The sequence below is a fragment of the Mus pahari genome, chromosome 14, assembly GCF_900095145.1.
Source record: "Mus pahari chromosome 14, PAHARI_EIJ_v1.1, whole genome shotgun sequence".
Lineage (NCBI taxonomy): Eukaryota > Metazoa > Chordata > Mammalia > Rodentia > Muridae > Mus > Mus pahari.
In genome coordinates, this window is record NC_034603.1 from 54572842 (window position 1) to 54597646 (window position 24805).

General features: G+C 46.9%; 1 protein-coding gene across 2 annotated transcripts in view; it reads right to left on the bottom strand.

Moving 5' to 3' along the window:
* Positions 1-232: 232 nt before the first annotated feature.
* Ypel2 (yippee like 2) overlaps positions 233-24805 on the bottom strand; it is a 59022-nt gene continuing 34449 nt past the window's right edge. Inside the window, exons 3-5 of one of the 2 annotated variants that reach the window (XM_021212776.1) lie at positions 9136-9179; positions 8034-8142; positions 233-4535 (exon numbers count right to left, since the gene is read on the bottom strand). In XM_021212776.1, coding sequence (XP_021068435.1) covers positions 4446-4535; positions 8034-8142; positions 9136-9179 — 243 coding nt within the window. In that variant the 3' untranslated portion in view covers positions 233-4445. Of the gene's footprint in view, positions 4536-8033; positions 8143-9135; positions 9180-24805 lie in introns of those variants that run through there. The other variant, XM_029546155.1, reaches the window with a different exon arrangement.

Consider the following 24805-nt stretch of genomic DNA (forward strand, 5'->3'; position numbering starts at 1 on the left):
TGTGCAGATGATCACGAGACTTGAGATTTGTTCATTAACTGGCTTGCTGTCCTTAAGAGAAATATCCTTTATGGTATCAACTAATAGGTCTGTTGCCCAGGGCTAGACAGATGGCCTTGAGCAGGCTTCCCAATAATATAAATGAAGACACACACACACACACACACACACACACACACACACACACACACACACAGAGAATATCAAAAGAAAACAGATGTTCTCCCAAGAGTTAGTTTTTGAAAACTTTATTTTCTCAAATGAGCACCAACACAGATCAGCAATGACAGAAATAACGCACTTCCTACTAATACTGAATCATTATGTACAAATACCGGAAGGAGGTGAAGACAAATTATTCAAAAACAATTGCCTTTGTTATTGAAGCAAAGTGACCTGGGGGAAAAAAATTCCCACCCAAGAAAGGAACAAAAAAAAGAAAAAAGAAATAACAAAAGCAATTCCAAACCCAATCGTTTGTAAACACAGACAGACAGACGGACAGATCCATGTTGCACAATCTTTGCAGGCTGGGAAAAGGAAGCTGACTCCTGTTCTCACCAAACCGCTGTAAGACGCTGGACAGATCTAACTCCAGGAGGACAACGCCTTTTGAGTACGTTTCATGACTATATAGTAATTTTATTAATCAACCACGATTTCAAAGACAATCTTTCCCAGTCATAGGACTAGTATTTCCATTGAGGCAGATTTTTTTAAATATAAAAGCGTGTTCAAGATTTGATTTGCCAGCCTCTGCCTGAACCCCAAGCAATCTGACCTTTAAAAAAAAGCTACTACTATCCTTTTAACCTGAACTCATTAACTTCTAACATGACGCAGCTTCTAGAACAACCAGAACCTTGGGATGTGAGCGCGGCTGAGCTGCTCCCATCTCAGAAGCACAGACTTCATTCTGGCACTCTTCACAGATTTGCTTCACTGGCTGTAGAAGCTGAACACACAGAAGAGGGACTGGCCACAGCTACCCCCTCAGGGAAAGAAAATCTTGCTTCAGGCTCTTGGTCCACTCACACACGAAAACCAGAGAGGGAAAACTCTGTGCCTAAGGTGTAAACTGTAGTTCATAGTGTCCTCAGTAGGAAAGGAAACAGAAAAATGAAACACACACACACACACACACACACACACACACACACACACTCAGTCTATTCCAATTTTTGGAAGTTCTCCCAACTACAGTAATTGCTCTTAAGTTGTTACTACTGAGCTTGTTTCTTTTCTAGCCAATACTGGGCAAGAAAGTATCAATTCACAACCTGGTAATTTACTAGTCTGCTCTGCTGGGTAAAAATGCAAACAGAAAACTGCAAAAATGCTTTAAAGCCTCAATCCATTTTATAGTGACAGATCCTTAATGAAAAAAAAGAGTATCTTGATTATCCTTTCCCTTAAAATATACTCTGAGAAACACAGAGGAAGCTATCGAATTGAAAATAAAAGTGCTCTCAGGGGGTCTGAGAATACAGCACCAAATATATTATTTAAAAAATTAAATATTATTTACAAAAGTATATTTCACAAGCGACTGTATAGATATATATGTATATACTTGGAAATCTCACTATAAAGGGGACACCTCTTTTGTACACATTGACCCACCAGCTAAGATTTTTTTTACTTTATCTACATGATCTGTCATAGGAGCTGGGGCGGTCGGTACTCAGCCAGGTCCCGCTGCGAGCGTGCAAGCATCAAGCTTGGCTATACTTGACTCATGTTGATTTACTCATCAGCAGCCTGGGGGAGATACGGAGGTGGGATGGGATGGATGGATTCCAGGGTGACAACAGCCCCGTTATCCACAGTGGCACAGGGCAGGTGGCACGAGAGCTGGTCAGCTAGACTTCAAAATGAAGGTAGCTGGTGGTTGAGGTACAGACCTTTAGGCCCTCCCTTTCTCCTCTCTTCTGTCTTTGCCTACCCCTGCCCAAGGTCACCCAATCAATTTCCCATTCCCTGAACCTATGTGGAGTGAAGGGGTGAGGTCTTTGGTTATGCTGAGTCAATCATTTGGTGAGGAAAAATAAAAATAAAAATAAACTGACCAGAGAGGCCTTGGGTGCATGAGCCTCTGCCGCCCGCTGGGCTGCGGACTCCCTAATACTGCTAAGTGTTAGGTAGACAAGCTGTGAGTGGAGCCAAGAATGGTCATAAGAAGCACTTTTGGTTTCACCATCACAAAGGGAAGCCTGATGAGAGTTTTGGTCCCACCCCCAAACTTGTAGGAACCTGCCCCTAGTACAAACTGGTCTCATTTCTCTGCCCCACAGAGAATCCCAGGGTACCACAGATCCAGTTTCTGCAAGTCACCAACTTTAGTTTCAAAGAAACTATATAGGTTTAACCCCACCCCCTAGTTTTTTTTTAAAAAAAAAAAAAAAAAAAAAAAAAAAAGGGCTTGTAGTGTGTATGTAGCTATCCCTGAGCAAAGGGTCCAATCAAATCCTTAATGAAGGCCACATCCTCGGACAGGATAAGGAGGGGACAATGGATGACTCTCGAAGCTGGCAAGCCAGCTTAGGAATGTGAAAGTGGAGAAATGTGTGTCACTGACCACTTAAGCCTGGGAGTCACGGGTGGTTTTTCTGGCCCTCGCTGGGCCTTGCTGTGCTGTGGCTGGGGCGGGGTGGGGGTGGGGGCAGAGCTAGCCTTCCAGGGCCCAGGACAAGCAGACTTGAGGAACACAATTCTGTTTCTAGGAATCCTTTTGTATCCCAGAAGACAGGCAGTCTACTGCCCTGGCTAGTCTCAATTTGTCCACTTCTGGATCAGGACAAAGCCATGTCCTCCATGGCTCTCCCTGTTGGACTGTGGTCCTGCTGGGGATGCGGGTTGGAGAATGTCCCTGGTGGGATGCTTTGATCAGCCAGGCTACAGGCTCTTATCTCCACGAGCTCACTCTCGCTCCTTCTTTTCTTGGGCTTTTTTTTTTTTTTTCTAGAGGTGAATTTTCCTGTATGACCAGCCTAGTTAGAGAAGAAGATGCTGAGAAGTACCTAATATGCCCATATTTTAACATTATTTTCTGCCTAAGAAATAAACAAAATGGATTCAAATGGGTTTCGGCCATGATCCACATAATAGCTGGATTGATGCAAAACAGCCTTCACAGTGTTGATTACATACAATAAATTCTTTTTTCATTTCAAGAGATTTAGAGGGATTTTTTTTTTTCTTTCCTCCCCAACCTTAACTCAAGGAAGCTTGGGTGTAGTGGGTGAAGGAGTAATATTGAACCTGTAATCCCTCCCCACTGCTGGACCACACTGTCAAAGATGTCTATTCACATAGAAGATTCAGGGCTAAGAATGGAGGCGTGAGGATTGGAATCTTGGATCTTTGTTTCCCAGGTTATGGTGATAGAATTGGAGGGGGGAAAAAACCAAAAACAAATAAACAAACAAAGAACCTCAAACACTGTGCACAAAGAATTGCTGGTCCCATGGAAGCTACTGATGAGGAAAGATGTGCCAAGCCTGCCCTGGCTCCAACCTGAACTGTTCCTCCCAGAACCTTGCCTCTGCATTTTTACTGCTTGCTGTCAGGAGCTCCCAGGCCACAGCAAAGCCTCCTGCTCCTGGTTCTCCTCCATTACTGATGTTTACTGTGCTTTGGGCTAAATGGGACATTCACATCTTGCCTCATTTCCTGCAACCTACGACAGCTAAGAAGACCAAGAAGGTGACTGCCCAGGAGGGGGGAGGGCAGAGTCATTAAATCCCACTGAGCTTTAACCCCCCCAACACACACTTCCCAACCCCCATTCTCCAAGCAGGACCTTCTCCAGTCCAGGTCCAGAATGCCAGGGTCCTGCCCCATTAGCTAGAATCAGGGTTGCTTCCTGTGCTGTCCTGGCACATCTGATGCTAGGGCAGGAGTGTGTCATCAGAGGGAACAAAAGCCGCGAGGTATTTTTTTTTTCTCTTTGTCCTTTTGAAGGAGTCAATTATTTCAAGCCTAAGTTAGTAGGTCTCCAAGAGTGGTAAGGTTTTGTCCCACCCTCCTGCCCCTCCCCCAATCCCAAGACTCTCAGGTTCCCCCTTTCTGTTCCTCATGCCCATGTGCCACTGTTCTGACAGGCCATTAGGCAGTTCCCACGTGGGCAGGGGACCCCCCCCCTTTTCAAGTCAGGCTGCCACCATGCAGCCAAGGGTCCGTTCCAGCTCGTAACTGTTTTCAGCCAACACTAGAACAGAGAAGCCAAGATCAACTCACGAACAGATACAAAGCAAAGAGACAGAGAGACAGTGATTTAGAGGCCAGTCACCAAAAAAGATGGTGTCGGGGTGGGAGGATGACCCCTGATGGCAAGGCCCCTAAGTTGATGGGACCGAGTGTGTTCAGTCACTCTCTCACGCTTGGGTAGAATGTTCAGTTGGGTGGCATTCACATGGATGCTGGACCGGAAGGATGCTATCAGGTCAGTCCCAGCCATTGTCCTTGATCATGTGTGCTAGTTCAATGATGTATTTGCCTTCTTTATATTTCTGACTGCTTTCAAAAGCATGTTCCTATAAAACAGAGGAAGAGAAAAAAAAAAAGACAGAGTGACCAAAGGCAGAGATGACTTCTGAGACACAGAAGCAGCGATGTGGCTGATGACAGGCGCCTGGACAGCCATCAGGTGCTGCAAACACTCTAGCGTGCAGGTGTCCTGTGTTCCTGCTGTTAGCGGCACAACTGAGGGACATCTGGGCTTCCTCAGTATCGTGACAGAATTTATTTGGATCATTCCTCTTTTAACCTTTGCTCAAAGGTCACCATCTCAGTAAGCTCTTTCCCAGCTACTCAGCCTGGGATCCCAATCTCACCTGCAGCACGCCTCTCTCTTCCCTTTCTTCCCCACACCTTCCCTCATCTCTATTCTCAGTACACCGTCCTCTCCAATGCCCACAAATGCCCATATGTAGCACTTTCTGTTGCCTGTAACAATAAAAACTTTAAGCAGAGATGTTCTTGCTTTGCACACTTCTGCATTCCTGCAAGACTGAAAGTCAGATAACAGGCCTTCAGGAAACAGATGAAAGGCAGTTGCTGACCTTGGAAGCCAGTTTGGGAGCATTGCAATGGAGGACAACCAAAAAAAACAACAACAACCCCGAAAGGTGGTGCACACCTTTGATCCCAGCACCCGGGGAGGCGGCGGAGGCAGTGGCAGGCGGGTCTGTGTGAGCTCCAGGGCAGCTAAGGCTACATGGTGATCCCTGTCTTAAGCTGATGATTATTCATACACAAACACATGTATGCATGTGAGGTCCTGAGGGAACTGGGATTTCTGAAGGTTACTAGAAGTCTGCCTTACAGACATTGGTTTCTAGGAGCCTGGTGATCATCTTAAGATGCACTGTTAAACACAAGTAGGATAGCGAGAGAAACCAGTACTGAGGCCAACCAGATCTTACTTTCTGTTGTTTCCACCTCAGGTGAATCAAGTGTTTTTCTTTCACTACTGTGCTCCAAGGGTAACAGACATTGCACGAACCCCCGAGCTGCAGAACCTCCTCCCACCCCACCCTCTCCACCTACCTGACAGGGTGTCCTGCCTGTGCTACCACTGCTCCCCGGGCATTACCAGTGAACTACAACTTCTATTTCAGATCTTTCTATTTCTTGTGTTTTAGAACAAGAGTTCAGACTTTAAGTTGTCTTGTTGGGTGAAGAATCAATCTACAAAGTGAGGAAGAGGGGAGCTAGGAGACCAGAGAATGAATGTGCAAGCACTCGGTACAACTGTGGATTCAGCAGATTTTCCTTTGCAGCGTGTGTGTGTGTGTGTGTGTGTGTGTGTGTGTGTGTGTGTGTGTGTGGTGTGTCTGACTGTGCTATGATTTGAGAATAAGACCTGTCGTGCCTGTGTTTAGGTCAGAAGTAAGAATACTAGGGTGAGTTTTCCTCAGGTACCAAGGGGCACTTCTGTAATCCCAGTGTTGGTAAACAGAGGCAGGAGGAAGGAGTGCAGCCTGGGCTACATAGTGAGTTCCCGGCCATCCTGTGATACAGGGTTTTTCTATTAAGCAGAAGAACTGCAAAGCAGATCACCTGCCCACCGGCATCCGTGATGGTGGCACTGGACTCCAGCAGGAAGTCAGTAATCTGGCTCAGTCTCTGGGACTGCTCATTTAACCAACTCAGTGTCTACAGCAGCGGTTCTCAACCCATGGGCCACAGCCTCTTGGGCAAACCTCAGTCTCCAAAAATATTCACATCATCATTCATAACGGTAGCAAAATTACAGTTAAAAGTAGCAACAGAAACGACTTTATGGTCGGGGGGTCACCACGACAGGAGGAATTGTATTAAAGGGTCTACAGCATTAGGAAGGTTGAGAGCCACTGCACTGTAGGATTGTTCTGTAGGTTCATAAAAATACTAAGACAACGGAGCAGAACAGTCGGGTACACCAAGGTGATCAATACAAGCCATCGGATGCTTCCCCACTGTCCTCCTCCTCCTCCTCCTCCTCCTCCTCCTCCTCCTCCTCACAATAGGGAGTGGATTGCCGTCTTTCGTCCCTTTCCTGATGCTGGGGACCAAGCTCAGGGCTCCTAGGCAGTGTTTCCTACAGATCACCAAATCTGAACCTCAAGCAACAAATGAAACCGGCCAACTCAGGGTTATCTCTTCCTCTAACCCAACATCTCAGAGGATGAAGCAGCCCTAGGATCAACAGCAGAACTGTGATCACATGGTGGTGCGTACCTGTAATTACTGCTCATGGGGGTGGGGGGGCTTCAAGAAAAGGATCCAATTTTCAGACCAATCTGTCCCTTAGCAAGACCTTACATCACTGCCACCACACAGCCCCACTGCTCCTAAATTTATTTCCCTGTAATAAACTTTATTATATCTTTTAAGAGATTTTATTAGTTTCCCAGAAAGGCCTAGCTCCTTCTGCCACCTGCTCCAAAATACTAAAATCACAGGCTTGTACCGTCATGCGCAGGTGACACTGCATTGCTTAGCACCGAAAAGGTTGTGAGGGCATAAAGTATGAGGGCATAAAGCCAGCTAAGAGACAGAACCCCATTGGAGCTTCATTCTGCTGTCTAGATGGCATGTAAAACTAGCTGGTAACTGTGGAAGAACTGACCCTAACCCAGCTAGAATACCCAGTCAGTTCTGCATTTTGTTAGTTATCTGTCTGTCTGTTACTTTATTGAAACAGGGTCTCATGTGGTCCATCTGGGTCTGTCCTCTACCTGCTTTAATCTTTTTTTTTTTTTTTTTCTTCCAGACAGGGTTTCTCTGTGTAGCCCTGGCTGTCCTGGAACTCACCCTGTAGACCAGGCTGGCCTCAAACTCAGAAATCTGCCTGCCTCTGCTGGGATTAAAGGCATGTGGCACCCAGCTGCTTTAATCTTTTAAGTGCACAGATTATAAGTGTATAGGACCATGTTTGGATAGCTAGTGTTTCTTATTTTTGTGTATATGCATATACTTGTTGGTGTGTGCATGTGTGTGTGAGAGAGAAAGAAAATGAAGGTGTGTTAGCCAGAGGATAGTGTCAAGTATCTTCCTGAGTTACCTTTTAGAGTGCCTCCCATTGAATCAGGAGCTAATCCACTGGCTGCACTGGCTGCCTCAGGGATTCTCCGGGACCATGCCTACCCAGCTCTGGGATTACAAGCATGTATTGCTGCACCCAGCTTTTTCCAAGGGTCCTGGGGATCAGAACTCAAGTCCTCATGTTTATGGACAAACATTTTGCTGACTGAGCCATCTTCCTAGGTTGGTACACAGTCGGCTTTTAGGAAATGCTTTAAGGTCCTGCTAAAAATGTACTCCTGCGCTCCCGTGGAAGTGTTTCCAGGTCAGGTGAAGAAATGAGCAGAATTACCTGTCACAAAGGTACGCTTTCTTTTTGGAAGAAAGCATCCCTTACCCAGGAGGCCCTCTATCTATTTATCTATCTATCTATCTATCTATCTATCTATCTATCTATCTATCTATCTATCTATCTATCTATCTATCACTCACAGCCCCTCCCTGGCAGGCTCGTCTGTACTTACATATTTCCAGCCCAAAGTGGTTTTGCAGTTTTCACAGTAAATGTCTGCAACGGCATGTAGTCCTGTTAGCAACACCCGCTCTTCTGCAGGCCCACAGCCCACATTAACTCTATGCCAAAGACAGAAAGAGAGTGAGCGGGTGGTTAGTCAGAAGGATAAACAACCATTAGTCATTCAAGCTGAGCTCCTGGCAAAAACCGACTGGACAGGCCTACTCTCAGGGAAGCCAACAGGGAGAAGAAACTGGTCTAAAACTGAAATGAGAAACATCTATGGCCTCAAAGGTAACCACATGGAAATGTCTCAGTTGGGAATAAACCCTGCATGCATCTGCAAGATTCGGTTCTGTGGGCTGACCAAAATAGCACGGGATGACAGTTTGCTTAGGATTTAAATTTTCTGACACAAATTTTTAATCTTGTAACTGAAAGAAAACGCGCATTACATTTACTTGTTGGGTGCATGTGTGGAGGCAAGGAGAGCTTTGGGATCTGGGTCAGTCCTTATCACCAGGGCGAGTGAGCCCTGGGTATCACACCTGCTTTACAGAACACCTGTTCCAAGGAATGTGCTACATTTCCTTTCGCAGTTTATCAGATGTCTGTGAGCTTTGTCTTCCTATCCCGTCAGAGGCTGAATCCCATGACAGGCTGTGTCGACATCCTCTGCAGAAGGGATGAGGCTCTTCCTAACCTTCCCAACACTGGGGTACTGGTGCTCTCGTTCTCCCTGCCCCACCCTGTCTCTGTCTCTGTCTCTGTCTCTCTCTCTCTCTCTCTCTCNCNCACACACACACACACACACACACACACCATCACTAATCTCAGGTGTAATTGACCTCCATGACGAAGGTCTATCAGTGACCCCTCTAAGTTTTCCCGGTGCTGGGGACACTGCAGCGAGTACATCATTTTCAGTTGGAGATGATGCCAACAACATTTCCTCTAAGGTAACTGACTACCAGTTGTGAGTGGGAACGCCCCTAGGGATTCTGTTATTACTAATATTACTAAGGCAGAGGCCATTGCTGACTCAGAGGCGTGCCTTTCCCACCCCTCGAGACTTGCGCCCAATAAACAGACGCCCAGTCGGAGACACTCACACTGAGTTGAAGAGGTAGGCTCGCCCTTGACTTCCCTGGAAGGACTGAAATGCAAGAAGACAAATCAATAGTTAGACATCCATGTTACTTATCTGGGAAACCGACCCCAAATCACAACCAACCCGACCGTCCACGCAGAAGGGGGAGCAGGCGGCCAGCGAGATGTCTAGCTGGCAGGTGGCATGAGGCGGGAGGTGGTGAAGACGGAATAAACAACTCAGAGATCAAGGCAGCCCACACACTCGGGCTATTTTTACCAGCTCAGGTGACTTGAGGGACAGGGGTACAGATTCCTTGGGAAGCTATGGTCACCCTGGGACACACTGACAAAGTTGATCTTAACAACAGAACTGCAGGTAATTAAATATCCCTCCATTCTTCACATGGCACGACAAGGAATTCACTGGGAGTGCACTGATGTCACACACAGTGGCCTCTCATACACAGTGGCTAGGCACGGAAAACCAGTAGAGAGCCTTGGGTTTGCCCTCTTCTTACTTGAACCCCAGCACAAGGGCCTGTACTCATCACTTGCCTTGTTCCTGGCCGGTGCTACCCGACACAGCAGTTCCTAAGCGGGGACTCCAGGGCTCCTGTGTACGTGGTCTCAATGATGCCCACTGAGCGGAAATCTCATTTCACCCTCTAGCTTGGCCTGCCTTCTGGCTTGTCAGTGACAGAGGTGACAGGATGGGACAGAAAGGAGCCAGGGCTAATCATGCAATCTGGCATCTACCTCCATTAGCACAGGTTTCCCTCCTCTGGTCTCACCGAGCCAAGATGTCTGGCTGACATGCTCTGCCTTGCTGCTTGCATTTTTAATGTGGTATGACAATGGCACAATCCCAATTTAACTTCCTAGTCAGCTCTGGGGTTGGGGTGGGGTGGGATGGGATGGGGGAACCAGTATAAAATCAGACAAGGAAACAAGGACCTCTGAAGAAATCTGGGGTGTGGAGCTGACAGGTGAGTAAAAGCACCAGATGCCCCCCCCCCCCCCCCGAGCACTGTGCTTAGACAGCCATTCTGTCAGGAGGACAGGTCTTCAGGGTCGGTGCCTTTGGCCAGAGAAAGGCAAACTTCCTGCGGAGGAGCTGGGGACTGAACAGCTGGATTAGGGATGCCTTCCTGCCCAGGTGCAGCTCAAGCAGCAAGCAGAGAGACATTCACCGGCTGCGGTCCAGACCTGAAGCCTGTTTCTAGATACAGCCCAGGGAGCATAAGACCTCCCAGGCACAATGAAGCTGCTCTGGGAACCACGACCTCTCTCTCAAACTGCACACAAAGGTCCCTGTGACAAAGCCTAGTCTTAAACACAAACGGCTCAAGGGGACAAAAGCTGCCCACGTGGTGACTCCTCTTGCTACTTCAACACTGTGCCCTATGCTGGCCCAAGCTTACCTGCACTCAGTGGCTAACTTCCTCAGCTTTGTCCACCCTGTCCTCTGACCTTCCCAGGAAGACACGCAACCAACACCTACGTTTTTCTTTGCATCTGAATTTAAAAACTTTTTAAAAAAGATTTATCTATTTATTTTAGGCATTTGAGTACACTGTAGATGTCTTCAGACACACCAGAAGAGGGCACTGGATCCCATTACAGATGGTTGTGAGCCACCATGTGTTGCTGGGAATTGAACTCAGGACCTCAGAAAGAGCAGTCGGTGCTCTTAACCACTGAGCCATCTCTCCAGCCCTTGGATTTAAAAATTTTGAATCAAATTCCTTCTCTATGCTGTGAGTCTCAGAGGTGCACCTCACACCTTTGGGCTCTCTTCCAACCCCACAGCTTGTGACTCTGGCACATAATAATTGCTTATTTTTATTTTGAAGAGTTTCATGAAGCATCTCATTAGGTATCCCTGACTGGCCTTGAACTCTCGGTAATCCTCCTGCTTCAGCCTCCAGAGGTGATAATATGAACTGCCTCTATATTTCTTCTATTGGGGTCCATTATTACATGAGTTCTGATATTTGCTATATGTCTAGGAAGCCATCACCACAATCGAGATTAAGGATAATCACCAGGCCTGGTGGCATTGGTTTATATAGCATTTCAGAAAACCGTGTGTGTGCGTGTATCATATGTATCATATCCCTGGTTGGCCTGGAACTCACTGGGTAGACTGAACTGGCCTGCCTGTGCCTGGGATTAAGGCATACACCACCACACTAGACTACAAGAGATTTTCATCTGGAACTCAAAACTTCTGAGCCGGGCATGGTGGTGCACACCTTTAATCCCAGCAGAGGCAGGCAGGCAGATTTCTGAGTTTGAGGCCAGCCTGGTCTACAAAGTGAGTTCCAAAATAGCCAAAGCTACACAGAGAAACCCTGTCTCAAAAAAAAAAAAAAAAAAAAAAGAACAATCAGAGAAGTCAGTAAGTCAGTCATGGCACATACTTTAATCCTATAGGTAGATCTCTTGGGGGATGAGGGTGGGGTCTGAGGCCAGCCAGGGCTACAAAGCATGACCCTATCTCAAACAACACTCAAAAAGATCAGAAAGGCTAACAGGGGAAAAAATAATGAGTAGTCAGCATGTAAATGTATAAAATGGCCAAATGATAAAATTGTTAATAACATGAAAAGTGATATAAAATAAAATAAAGCAATGTCAAAAATTTTAAAAAAAGTTTACTTACGTATACAGATATTTTGTCTACCTGTACTGTATGTCTGCACACCAGAAGAGGCTTCGGAGTGCGAGCTGCTGTGTGGTTACTAGGAATTGAACTCAGGCCCCCTGGAGAAGCATCTGCTGCTCTTAACCATTGCACCGTCTCTCCAGCCTCATATAAAAGTCTTATGTTCACGGCATACACACTGCATAGCAGTGCATTCATGGAATCCACCCATATGCATGTGAAGCGGGTGCTCGAGCGCCTTGCTGAAAAGTCACTTGCACTGGGGGGTACCCATCTGCTTCCGCACGTTGCCTAGAAGTAACTACTGCCAGCCTGACACAGATTAAAATTCCTAGAGAGCAGGGGCAGGGGAGGATGGATGGGCAAAGAGAACAGCCTCCTTAGGCTCAAAGGTGGCTCACAGGTATGCCGGGACAGTGCCTCTAGGCATGCTTGGTGGGAGTCTGCTGGTACAAGTTCAGGTCCTGCCAAGAAGACTGCATGCGAGCAGGGCTGTCCTGGTGGGAACACTTCCTCAGGTAAGCCCACAGACACAGCATGTGCCGCCCGGTTTCCTCAGCCTGACACTCAGAGCCAGATCCTTTTTTTTTTTTTTTTTTTTTTTGAGGCAGAAGTCTGGACGCTCTTCTACCATGGCTTCCACAACCCTGGGGCCCCTGCCAACTCAACATTTATGATGAGAAAAACAGACACGGAGAACAACAGGCTTCTTGCAAATCGACGCAGACAAGAATAGCCCGGCTGTGTCATGGTATCCTGTGGGGCCCAGCCTAGCCCAGCACAACCTGGCACAGCCTGGTGTTCCCTTGGGTGGGGGTGGTGCTGAGGTGGGGAGGCAGAAAGGGAACTAAGGAAGCAATTGAAAGGAAGCAAATAGAATTCAGACAGGAGATGCCGAACAGACCGTCAGGCACATTTGTTTAATGTCATTACTGCCTGGCAACAAGGCAGTTCTTTTCCATGTTGTGTGTCAACCAAGGCTGGTGTGCAGGCCTTCAAGAGAGGTTTGTTTTTTTTTTTTTTTTTTTTTTTTTTTTTTGGTTTTGTTTTGTTTTTTTCAAGCCATACAAAACTTTTCTCCTATCCTAGTACAGTACTAGTTGCAGGCCCAGCCCTTCCAGCCAGCTCAAAGAAACGGAAAGGGCTCTGAGTTTCCTGTTTGGTAGCCAAAACCGCTTATTTCTGGCCCTGTTGGGGACTTTGGGAGGTAGTGATTCCTTCTTAAAGTAGAACTGCTGGGGCCCAGTGTGGTGGGACATGTTTGTTAAGAAGGAATGCAGGTCTGAAGTCAGTGTGGGCTACACAGCAAGACCCTGTCTCAAAATAAGAAAAACAAACAGGCTTTGGTTTGGCAGCACACAGTTGTAATGGGGGTGGAGGGTAGCTGAATGCAGAGGTGTGGGGAGCAGGTGTGACCTCTGGGAGTGGACCAGGCCCTTGATCATCTAAGGTACGAGAAGCTTGTCACCCCAGAAGGGGCAGGTTCCGAATCTGACACTGCAGCTCCCACTAGAGCATCTCTTGGCTCTTTTACATCTGTGAGTGGCTATCACACCTGTTTGACAGGGCAGTTAAGAAAGGCAAGCATAACAAGGTGGGCCAAATCTGTCTCACTGAAGGCTTCTCAGGAGCCCGAGGAAGAGATGAAAAGCTGACTCAATTCCTCAAGCCCCCTTTTCTTTGGCAACTTTGATCTTTTGGTCTTAAAAAAAAAATAGGCCGAGTGTGGTGGTGCATGCCTTTAATCCCAGTACTCGGGAGGCAGAGGCAGATGGATTTCTGAGTTCGAGGCCAGCCTGGCCTACAAAGTGAGTTCCAGGACAGCCAGGGCTATACAGAGAAACCCTGTTTCGAAAAAAAAAAAAAAAAAAAAAAAAAAAAGGTTTTATGTGTCTAAGTGATTTATATAGGCTTGTACATGAGCACCGCATCACAAGTATGCCTGGTGCCTAGAGGTCAGAAGAGGGAATCAGATCCCCTGGAACTAAACTTATGGAAGTTCATGCTTTATCATAAGGGGTGCTGGAAATCAAATCCAGGTCTCCGCCAAGAGCACTAAGTGCTCTGACAGCTCAATCCTTCTCCAGCCTCTCTCTTTAGAATGACAAAAGCTGAAGCTTCCCCTCTTCGCAACACAAATGTCTTCATAAGAAAAGGAGAATGAGGTTCATGAGTTCAAGACCAGCCTGGAATAGAATAGGAGATTCTGACTCAAAAGTGCTTAAGACATAAAAAGAATGAAAACGTGACTTAAGTATAACATTCATTGGATCTTGGTATAGTCACAGGTTGTACAATCACTGTCTAATTCCAGAATATTCTCACACTCCAAAAAGAAATCTCAGCCGGGTGTGGTGGCACATACCTTTAATCCCAGCACTATGGGAGGCAGAGACAGGCGGATTTCTGAGTTCCAGGACAGCCAGGGCTATACAGAGAAACCCTGTTTCGAAAAAAAAAAAAAAAAAAAGAAATCTCACAGCACCAGGGACCAATCATCCTCTCTCTCCCGCCTCAGCCTCTGGTAGGCAGGCTCACTAAGACACTATACTTAAGAGGCGGTTAAAGCATCTATCTCATCATCTCATCATGTCAGCGTAGAGTGTTTCGGTAGAGGGACAAAGGAGGATTAGTAAGATCTTTTCCTTTGGAATTTTGGCTGGCGCCACCCCTGACCCAGCAGGAAACAGATGTGGCATGTTATGAGAAAGGGTCAGGTCAGCCACTTTCCTATTATTCAGTCTCATTCTTTTTTCTGTCTATCATTAATGTCTATGGGAGTTTCCAGTATCAGGGCAACAGGCTAGAACCCAAGTTAATAGCGCTAGATCCTGCCTAGACCTCATCCTTGCTGAAGCACGTGGAGAGGTGTAAGAGTGGGGAATCATGAACAACGCCAGAAAGTCCCAGAATGAGAACACATGTGCGGTTTAGCTACAAGCAAGGATTTCTGCAGGGGACTTCTCCCGTCATCCCTACAACAAGTGAATCAGGGGAGATGGGTTCCTTGTAATGGAATTTCCTGACTGTGATTCCACACTGGAACATAGGTCACCATTTGTGTATCTTCATGACTTATCCAAAACTTTCACACAGGGATTGGTGGTGAGCCTGGCATGATGGTGTGCCTGTAATCCCAGCACCGGAGTCAGAGGCAGAAGCAGAACAACTGCCTCTGGGTTGATGAGCTGAGTACCATGTGACCCAGAGTGACAAACAATAGGGAGACAATGTCAAAAAACAGAAGGAGAGGAGCTCCTGCAGGACGGCCTCCTGGAGGTCACTCCTCCATGCCTCTGGCCTATGGGTCTCATTTACCCTCACCGTCTTTAAGGACACAGAAGGTGGGGTGGAAGGGACTGGTTCTAAAGGAAGAAATATCTGCTGTGCACATCCAGGGCCTCGGATGCTTCCATTCACTGCTGAGAGTCTGGGATGTACGCCTGGTGATGCTGAGCCATGTGACCAGTAGGTTCAAGGCTGGGCCTGAGGACCTGATACCCCTGCTCACAGTCATGTCTGCCTCATGTTTGGTAATGAGGATGCTGGCAGCTTTGGTGCTTAGAAGATCTTGGGCCAGCTCCCACTGGCTGCACATCCCTGGGTGAGTCACTTCTGAGCCTTGGGCACCCACATGCAGAAGGGTTTGAAAACAGTGCTAGACAAGGAGGATGCTGTGGTAACTAAGTTCATGTGTGCGTACAGTAGGCATGCAGCCTGCTTCACAGAAAGGTCTTACTAAGCTTAATAAGTGTTTCCTTTCATACAAGGATAGCTTTTAGGGAGCCCACAACAGGCCTCCCAGACTCCCTTCCAAACCCCCACAGGCTCCGCCCTCACTGTGCTAGGGCCTCAGATAGACTTGGTGAACTAAGGGCAGGCAGTGGGTTTGAGTGGTAAATCCCCATGTAAGCACAACCAGCTTGGAGCGGTCCCCAGTCCCTCCCCTATCCCCACAGAGAAACAGGGACTGGCAAATGCTCAGCCTTCAGCTCCACAGAGTAGAGGACCACGCCCAAAACCACACACCCTGTCCCCTAGGACAAAGGCTGGCTGGCGAGGCACCCTCACAAGGCCTGCTTAGGAAAGCGACCTTTTCTGAACTGGCCACTGGGGGTGGTGGAATGATGTAATGGCAGCCAGCCACTGGGCCCTTGGCAACTCAAATATAAAACTAAAAACTTCTAAGAGTATTCCTGTTGGAGGTCAAAGCCACTGGGGCCTTTGAAAATATTTCAGAGTTACTATTATCTAAAGATGCTGAGCTCAAAGTATAAATACCAATATTTATATTTCATACTCAATATTTAAAATATACCAAACAATATAAAAATCAAGATATCTGCTGACTCATATTTCAGTCTGCACTGCTCCCGAAATCCATGGGGCGCTTGCTAATGAAATATCCTTAGTCCTAAGGATAACTGTGCAGTCTGTGGTTAAAACCAATAGACTCCTGAAGAATAAACTTCCAGCACCTTCCAAGGCTAAAGCCACATGCTCTACAGGAAAAAAAAAAAAAAAAAAAAAAGCAAACATACGAACAAACCAACCCACCCCATGCTTTCTACATATTTTTAGCAATTGCTGCAGTGAAATTGGAGAGTTAATAATGCATGAGATTGAAGTGGTTTACTGTAAGGATGGGGAACAGGGATGGCAAGGGCAAGATGGCTCAGCGGGTTAAGGCATTCACTAAGTGTGATGACATGTTCATTCCCCAGGTCACATGGTATAGAGAACCACACAATATGTAGTAAATTGAAAAAAAAAAAAAAAAACCAGCCGGGCATGGTGGCACATGCCTTTAATCCCAGCACTTGGGAGGCAGAGGCAGGTGGATTTCTGAGTTCGAGGCCAGCCTGGTCTACANAGTGAGTTCCAGGACAGTCAGGGCTATACAGAGAAACCCTGTCTCAAAAAACCTAAAAAAAAAAAAAAAAAGAAAGAAAGAAAGAAAAAAAAATGAAAAAAAACCAAAGTGGGCAGGGGTGGGGGGCGGGGCTTAGGGGAGAGGCTGGATGTAACAGTCACAACTCATGCTCATTGGTACTTACTATATGCCAGGTATGTGATCTAAACACAATCCTCTAAGCAATATGGTGAGGGAATTAAATTAACCCCGCCCACCCACGTTACAGATGGCAGAAAGCACAAAGTGGTTAAGAAATAAATAAGTAAGCCCTGGAAAACTAAGATAGGGTAGCAAGGGTATTGAATACATGACATTCTAAAGAAGGGACTTCGTCTTAAATGAATGTACTATCAGGCTCCGGAGTTACAGGCTACAATGCATGTTATAGTTTAAGGAAAGCCCAGAGCCTACACAGGAACTCCAGCTTCCTATAGCTTGTGTAGGTCAAGGTCAGGATCTAAGTCTATGGCTTCTGACTTCAAATCCCAAGATTTCCCTAGCAGGTGCTCACTGGGGAAAGCTGTTTCTTTAATGAAGAGGGATGGGTCAATCTGTCAGAACTGGTGAAATCTCACAGGCTAGTCAAATGCCTCTGCTCCGATGCCATATTTACTTAACGGTACAAATTTAATTATCTTGCTCAAGTGAGTTTACCTTCAAGGAAGATAGCACAGAGTTCAAGCCTTCAGGATTAAGCACACCACTGTGAATTAATGAATTCGAATTCTGACTTGCCAGTCAGCTTCCTATGAGTTTTGTTACAGTGAACCAGTTCAGAGTTGGTTCGCTCTGAGTAAACGAAAGAGAAAAAACGAAAACTTGATTTATGGGTCTACAGTGTTTAAGGCTGACTGAGGACCACCCAGGGAAAGTTCTGCGTCCCAGACTAAAAACAGCTCTTCCAGCTCACTACTGAATGATTATTGCACAACACTTGAAATAAATAATTCAAAGCTAAGAAGTTAGCTTTTAGCTTTTTTAGGCTCCTTAAAAACCCTGTCCTTGGCAAAGGAGGATTACAAGACTGGGACTTGCAGAGTAAATGCTCCAGTGACCAAGGTCCCTTGAAAGTCTGTGTAGTGGGCTGAGCTTAGTGACCTGGAAGCCCTCCAAGCACACAGGACGTTATCTTGTTTATTTCATAGACCCACTTGGTTCTTGCTTAAATTGCAACCAAATCTCAACACTTTTTGTTTTGTTTTGTTTTGTTTTCGAGACAAGGTTTCTCTGTGTAGCCCTGGCTGTCCTGGAACTCGCTCTGTAGACCAGGCTGGCCTCCAACTCAGAAATCCACCTGCCTCTGCCTCCCAAGTGCTGGGACTAAAGGCATGTGCCACCACGCCCGGCTCAACACTTTTTAGAGCAAACTCACTGCCTCCTGAGCCAACCCATGTCACTGCTGATTGATCCCACACGGCCCAATTCCTCAAATGAGCTGAGTGAGCCCTTTCTCTCAGAGCTGCCTGCATTTCCCAGCCTATGTCCTTTGCTACTTTAATTCTTTGGGTTGTCATTTGAAGTTCTTGGGTACATCAAGCATCTATGGTCTAAACTCAGCAATTTGACTGGCACATACTTTTAATCCCAGAACCCGAATAGCAGAGGCAGATAGATCTGAGTTCTAGGCTAGCCTGGTCTACACAGCTAGTTCCGGGCCATCCACAGTCAGATAATAAAACGCTGTGTCTGTGTGGTCTGTATGTGTGTCTGTGTGGTCTCTGTGTGTGTCTGTGTGGTCTCTGTGTGTGTCTGGGTATGTCTATGTCTGTAACCTGTGTGTCTGTCTGTGTATCTGTGTGTTTGTGAGTGTGTATATGTGTCTCTGTGTGTGTCTGTGTGGTCTGTGTGTGTGTGTGTGTGTGTCTGTGAGTGTGTATATGTGTTGTGAGTGTGTATATGTGTCTGTGTGCCTGTGTGTGTGTGTCTGTGTGTTTTTGTCTGTGTGGTCTGTGTGTGTATCTGTTTGTGAGTGTGTATATGTGTCTGTGTGTCTGTGTTTGGGGGGCAGCAGTTCTCTAAGCATAGAAGACCTGATGACAGAACTAACTAGGTTTGTGTAAGTACCCTGTGATATCTGTACAAGGCTGAAATCCTCTAGGGTCAAATTTCTCAGTACATTCTGCTGACACATGACTGTGCTTGGGCAAGAGAGACTCAATCCGTGGTTCTAGTACTTTGTCATAAGTTTCATGTGTCTCTGGTCCCCAGTTCCTCCTCTGTGCACTGGGGTCACAATATCCACTTTCCTTCAGTTATCCTCTCCATTTTCTATGCACGACTTGACTTTCCAACTTTCTGCCCACGTTCTGTCTGTGCCTCATATTCAGCCCTAAATGCTCACTAACTCCTTCTCCTCCTGGAGATGCTAATCGGCATGCAAGGGTTTACTTACAAGTAACTGTGCTTCAGGTTGGTTCAAACTAAAGAGGCTGATAAAAATGCTCTTGTGTGGTGGCGCACACCTTTAATCCCAGCACTTGTGAGGCAGAGGCGGGCAGATTTCTGAGTTCGAGGCCAGCCTGGTCTACAAAGCAAGTTCCAGGACAGCTAGGGCTATACAGAGAAACGTTGTCTCAAAAAACCAAAAAACAAAAAAAGCTCTTTCCTGCTGTGGCAGCTTATACCATTATCAGCATATCTTCCCACCCCCAGCTTCTAAACTCACATACCTTTCTTTAGGGACTGGCTTTAGGGGATACAGTCATGAAGTCAGATATATTACTTAAAAGGTCATGATCAACATTGGGAGGAGAAGCTAAAGCAAAAGGAGTCCCACAGTCCAAGACTAGCTTGGCAGTGCAGTAAACTTCAGGACAGCCTGAACTCCATAAAAAAAAAAAAAAAAAAAAAAAGCCTGGAGATATCTGTGAGCACCAGACCTCATCTACACAGAGAGTTTGAGGACAGCCAGAGCTATGCAGTGAGATCATATAGCATGGGAAAAAAGCGGATGTGGGGGAGGGGAGTGTCCCTGTAAAAAGTCTCAGTGCAGACTGTTGTTGAAACCAGGTAGAGCACCTAAGTGCTTGCTAAAGGGCAAAAGCTACACACACAATAAAGACACCCCAGAAATAGAACATAACTGGATTAGAATATCCAGGTGACTGACTGATCTGCTCCCACCCAAGCCAGGAAAGGCTCCATGAGCTGCCTCTACAGAGGATGCTGTCTCTAAGGCTCTGAATACTGTATAATCTGAACTGCAGGAGGAGCTGACAAGGTCTCTTACAGGGCAAACCTGAGCCCAGCACACTGAAGATTTCTGATTCTGAAGTTAGATCTTCCCACATGTTTGTGAACTTCCTCCTTGTGTCTGCTGTTCATTGGCTGGCCTAACTGATGATCCCTTCCTTAGGATTTCAATACTCAGATAGGAAAACTAAGATTCCTACCATATTATCTGGTGTTCAACTTCCTTGGCCAACACAAAAGTATTGGGTTCTCTGAATTATCGGGCACTGGAAGATCATTTCCTAGTCAAAAGACAAAGAACTAGGGATGTCTAAAATGACCAGGGAGGGAGGGAGGGGCTCAGAGCCATCCTGTAGGGTCACATGAATGCATACTAGTGCTCTTTATTGAAAGCTGCAAGACTGTCTGGGTACCGTGGAGGATTTCAGCCTGTCATCTGTCCCGAAGGTGCTTGTTATATATAATCTGGCCAAGCAGGAGACAAACTGAAAATACATAAATAATAAAACATTCTAACACTCTGTGGTCCTTAAAGGAGTTTAGAGAAGGTGGCTGGCCCAGAGAGGGTTGGGGCATTGTCTGTCCACAGGAGAGGGCTTTCTTTGGGAAGAAAAAAGAATTAAACCTAGGATAAGAAGCCAGCAGAGTCAGAAGCCAGCAATCTACCCTGCCCACCTGTGATCGGAACAGTGATCCGAGCAGGTGTCAAGACAGCATCTTGCTAAGAATGTAGAGGCCCAGGCACCCTGAACTAAGTGATCTCACCTCAGCCACCTGGGGGTACCAGTACAGGTCAGTTGTGGGAAAAATGAAGGACACACCCCCCACCCCACCCCCGTATATTTCTCACAATTTTATACCACTGGGACATGGCATTAATTTTTTTTACATGTATTCATTTTAATTTGTGAATGTGTGTACATATGGAGGTCAGAGAACAATTTCCAGAAACCAATTCCCTCCTTCCACTCTTATAGGTGGTGGGGACGGAAATCAGCAGACTTGGTGGCAGGTATCTTTAGCTGCTGGGCCATCTTGTAACCCCCCAGGACTATGAAGGTAGTTACTATCTGCGTCTTGTGGGTGAGCAAAGGCCTGAGGTCTGGGCCACTCTTAGACCCCCAAAGAGGCTTTGATCCCTTTTCAGCCATCCATCTGTATATTGGTGTGTGAGCCTGGTGTATTGTGTATACTCCCAAACACTGGGTTTTCTTATTGTTTCCTTACTCAGCTTCCATTGCTGATGGGGTTGGACAAGGTGTGTGATATCTCAGAGGGGTAGTCAATCCGAATGCAGAACGTGTTGGTTTTTACACAAGGACCAACCAGTTGGGCCAAGGAGGGGGTGTGTTCCATGCAAACTGCAGCACTTTCATGTTGTGGAGACAGTAAGCCCGGGTGTTTTACATATCGGTTACAGAGCCTCTGATTCGGTCCAGCAAGGGACTCAATTAGCATCATGGAAACACAGAGCAGATTTCAGAAGAAAGGTCAGCCACAAGCCCTAGCATTCGCTGTCAGCCATCTGCTGGGCAGGAAGTGCTCCTCAGATCTATTTTTAATCATCTTCCCTGGGCTCGGGCTCCGGGGAGCACGCAGAGGCTGAGGTTGTTCTGAGACAAACATTTAATTGCCACCTTTCCATACACATTTGAAAACAGTCTCCGGATCCTCAGACATGGAGGCCCAGGTCTTGGCGTCTGTCATTCTGCCCCGGACCCACAAGGTCATTCTGTGATAGCCATGGGTGAAGAATCACTCCCTGGGAAAGAGGCTCAAGGCTGGCTGGGTTACAATGCTACTAGGTAACTGGGTGATCTCTATAACCAGGTTCTAGGTACTGTGTAACGGGGAATCTTGGCCTAGGAGTACACGGCTATTCTCCAAAGCAGGCCTATGATGTGACCTGTACAATCTCCTCATTGCTGCTGTTATCTACACATTTGTCTCAGCAGAAAGGTAAATTAAAACCTGCATAGCCGGGCAGAAACCGAATTCATTACTCAGTACATGGGAGAGGTAGAGAAAGGTTTCACCTCTGCCCCCAAGGACCCAGGCTATAGCTACACTGCAGCTGGCCTATCTAACATCTGTCCACTGGCTTCTCCCTCCTCTCCAGCCACACGAGTGTCTCAGTCCTGCCTAAGGAACTGGAGAGTGAACCTGGCATGCCCAGGCCTGACTTCACAGAAAGCTGGTTCAGGAAACCCCTGTGTTTGAGAACCATACCTCAGAGTAGCCTTGTCTCTCAACTCAAACTTCAGCCTCCAGCTTCCACCCTGAGGTAAAGCTTCAGCGTAGACACAACTGGGCCCCAGCCAAGCCGGGTTCCACCTGCCAGGTGAGGCCTGCAGCTAGGCTTCGAGTCACCGCCACCCTCCCCAACACTGCACCGTGGGACTTCAGGGACTGTGCCTCAGGAGCTGATCTATCAGTGAGCAGCAAGGAGGAGAGGGAAGCTGAGAGAAAGAGCATCTGGCCGGCTGTAGGACCTCAGTCCGGGGTGTGAAACGGGAGACTGGGCATTGAGGGAGCAGCAGCACTGGCTGGATCAGAGTGCCAGGCAGGCCCATGCTTTACAGAAACAAACTCCCTTGGCTGGGTGCTGTAATCCTAACCCCTCAGTGATGGGGGAACTCTGCTCCAGTGAGCTGAAGTATACATGTGGGGGCTGGGGGTAATCCAAAGGTCACTCCCCTGACCTAGTTGGACCACAGTTAATAAGGCTCCCAGCCCTGCTGACTCTCGGTTTCCTCTCCTCGTCTGGTTTCTGGAAATTAGGGAGTTAATCAGCAACCGATTTAAGAACAGTAACTGTCTTCCCCCTCTATCCTCTCCTGTGCTGTGGATCTGAGCCAACAAAACAAAACAAAACAAAAACAAAGAAGCAAAACAACAACAACAACAACAACAAAAAAAACAAAACCAAAAAACCCTATTTAAAAAAGGAGGGGAGGTGGGGGCCGGGGCCAGGGGACGGTAAGATGTTGCTTGCTATAAGTCTGATCACATGAGCTCTAGGACTTACATGGTAGAAGAAGAAAACCAAGGATCCAAACGGTCCTCTGACATCCACACACGGGATGCACCAGGTACACCCAAATATATACTTTACCCCCACACACAAACACAGAGTAAAAAATAAATAAATGGCCTAAGATAACAGAGCCAGGCCTGCTGGTCCACACCTGTGGAGGTCGAGGCAGGATAAGTTCAGGACCAGGCTAGGCTATACAGTAAAACCTCGTCTCTACAAAGCTAAGGAGACGATGGTTCAATGAAAGCAGCTACTCTGCATCCACAGAAAATCTGGGCATGACATTGTCCTGTAACCCTAGGGATGGTGAATGGCAGGAAGTGTGGGTGGGAGGAAAGGAAAAGACATGGCAAATTCAGGGGATTCAGAGCTGGCCAGCCTTTCCAAATTAGCAAGCTCTAGGTCTCTCTTTCTACACATTCTTGCACAGGCAAAGTAATATAAGCTTCCACGTGTGGGGCTACAATGGACAGCTTTTAATCATTCAGGAAGCCTTAACTCAAGAAGTTAGGGACATTGGGCCCAGCCAAGCCTGAGAGCCTCCGGGCCACACGGGGAGCCTTTATAAAGGTCTGCCAAGGCCTGTGGTTGGCAAATGATTTACCTGACTGCTGATGGGATTGCCAGGGGGCGATGGAGCCCGATTATTATATGCAACCATAGCACATTATCAATGCTTTATCAACTGCTTACGTGATCAGCCAACTCAAAGCCCTAGGCAAACAGTTTATTGAAGCTGAAGGGAAGTGGGAATTTCAGGAAACAGGCCACACCATAATATTCCTGTCCATTTCTAGTTGAATGTATTGTTACCTCCCTCCCTCAAAGCCATTTAGTGGTTCCCTACAGCACACAAAATTGAGTCTAAACTCCTTCCACCCTATGACTCACATCTGCAGACCTCCTGCTTCTGAAACAGGCTCTGCTCATCTGTCTTACCTGTGGTTCCCCAGGCATGACTCTAAGAAACACTCCACTCAGAATGGACTCCTGTCTTATCCACACAGCTAGAGCTCACATCTATGCAGGATACATACAGAAGCCTCTCTCTCTCTCTCTCTCTCTCTCTCTCTCTCTCTCTCTCTCTCTCTCTCTCTGTGTGTGTGTGTGTGTGTGTGTGTGTGTGTTTCAGCCCATTTTATAATAACAATGTAGCTATTTGTATATTTGCACTGGACCACAAGCTGTCTATAGGCATTAGTTATATTTTGGCCACCTCAACAGCCCCAGGGCTGTATCCAGCAGTGTTCACAGTCTATTTAGTGGTCAGGGAGGTTCAGAGACTTGTCCAAGGTAACCCTGAAAACTTAGTGCAAAGCCAGGCCTCAAGGAGAAGTGACTTAACCTTTCAATTGAGAATTTTGAAAATGGTGCCGCTGACTCCTTACCCAATGGGGCCACACGGTGTTTTCCAGTTAGAATGAGGAGCCTTTTGAAGCCAGCTTGGTCCACAGCTTAACCCCATGGTGGGAAAAAAGTCCAGCCAGCAGAATGGAATTTCCCATACAGTTGCCTCAATTCCCAGTACTATCCATGCCACGCCAACTAGAGATTCCTGCTGAAGCCCTGTGTGGCCACTTCCCCCAACACTCAGTTCACAATGGTTGTCTCAAACATCTACCCCAGGCACTGCAAGGCCTGGAAGCCCAAGACCACTCGTGTTTGTAAATCATGTTTCCGCAGCGCTCTGGCGCTATTTGTTATTTTCTCCAGTACCAGAGGTCAGTCATTAAGGACAATAGGCTCAGCAAAGCCCAATATTTACTATCTGGTCTTTACAGAAAGTCTTGTGTACCCTTGGCTTCAACCCAAAGAAGCGAAACTCAAAAGAGCCCATCCCTCCCAGAGACAGGCTCTCCACTCTCACCCGCCCCCCCC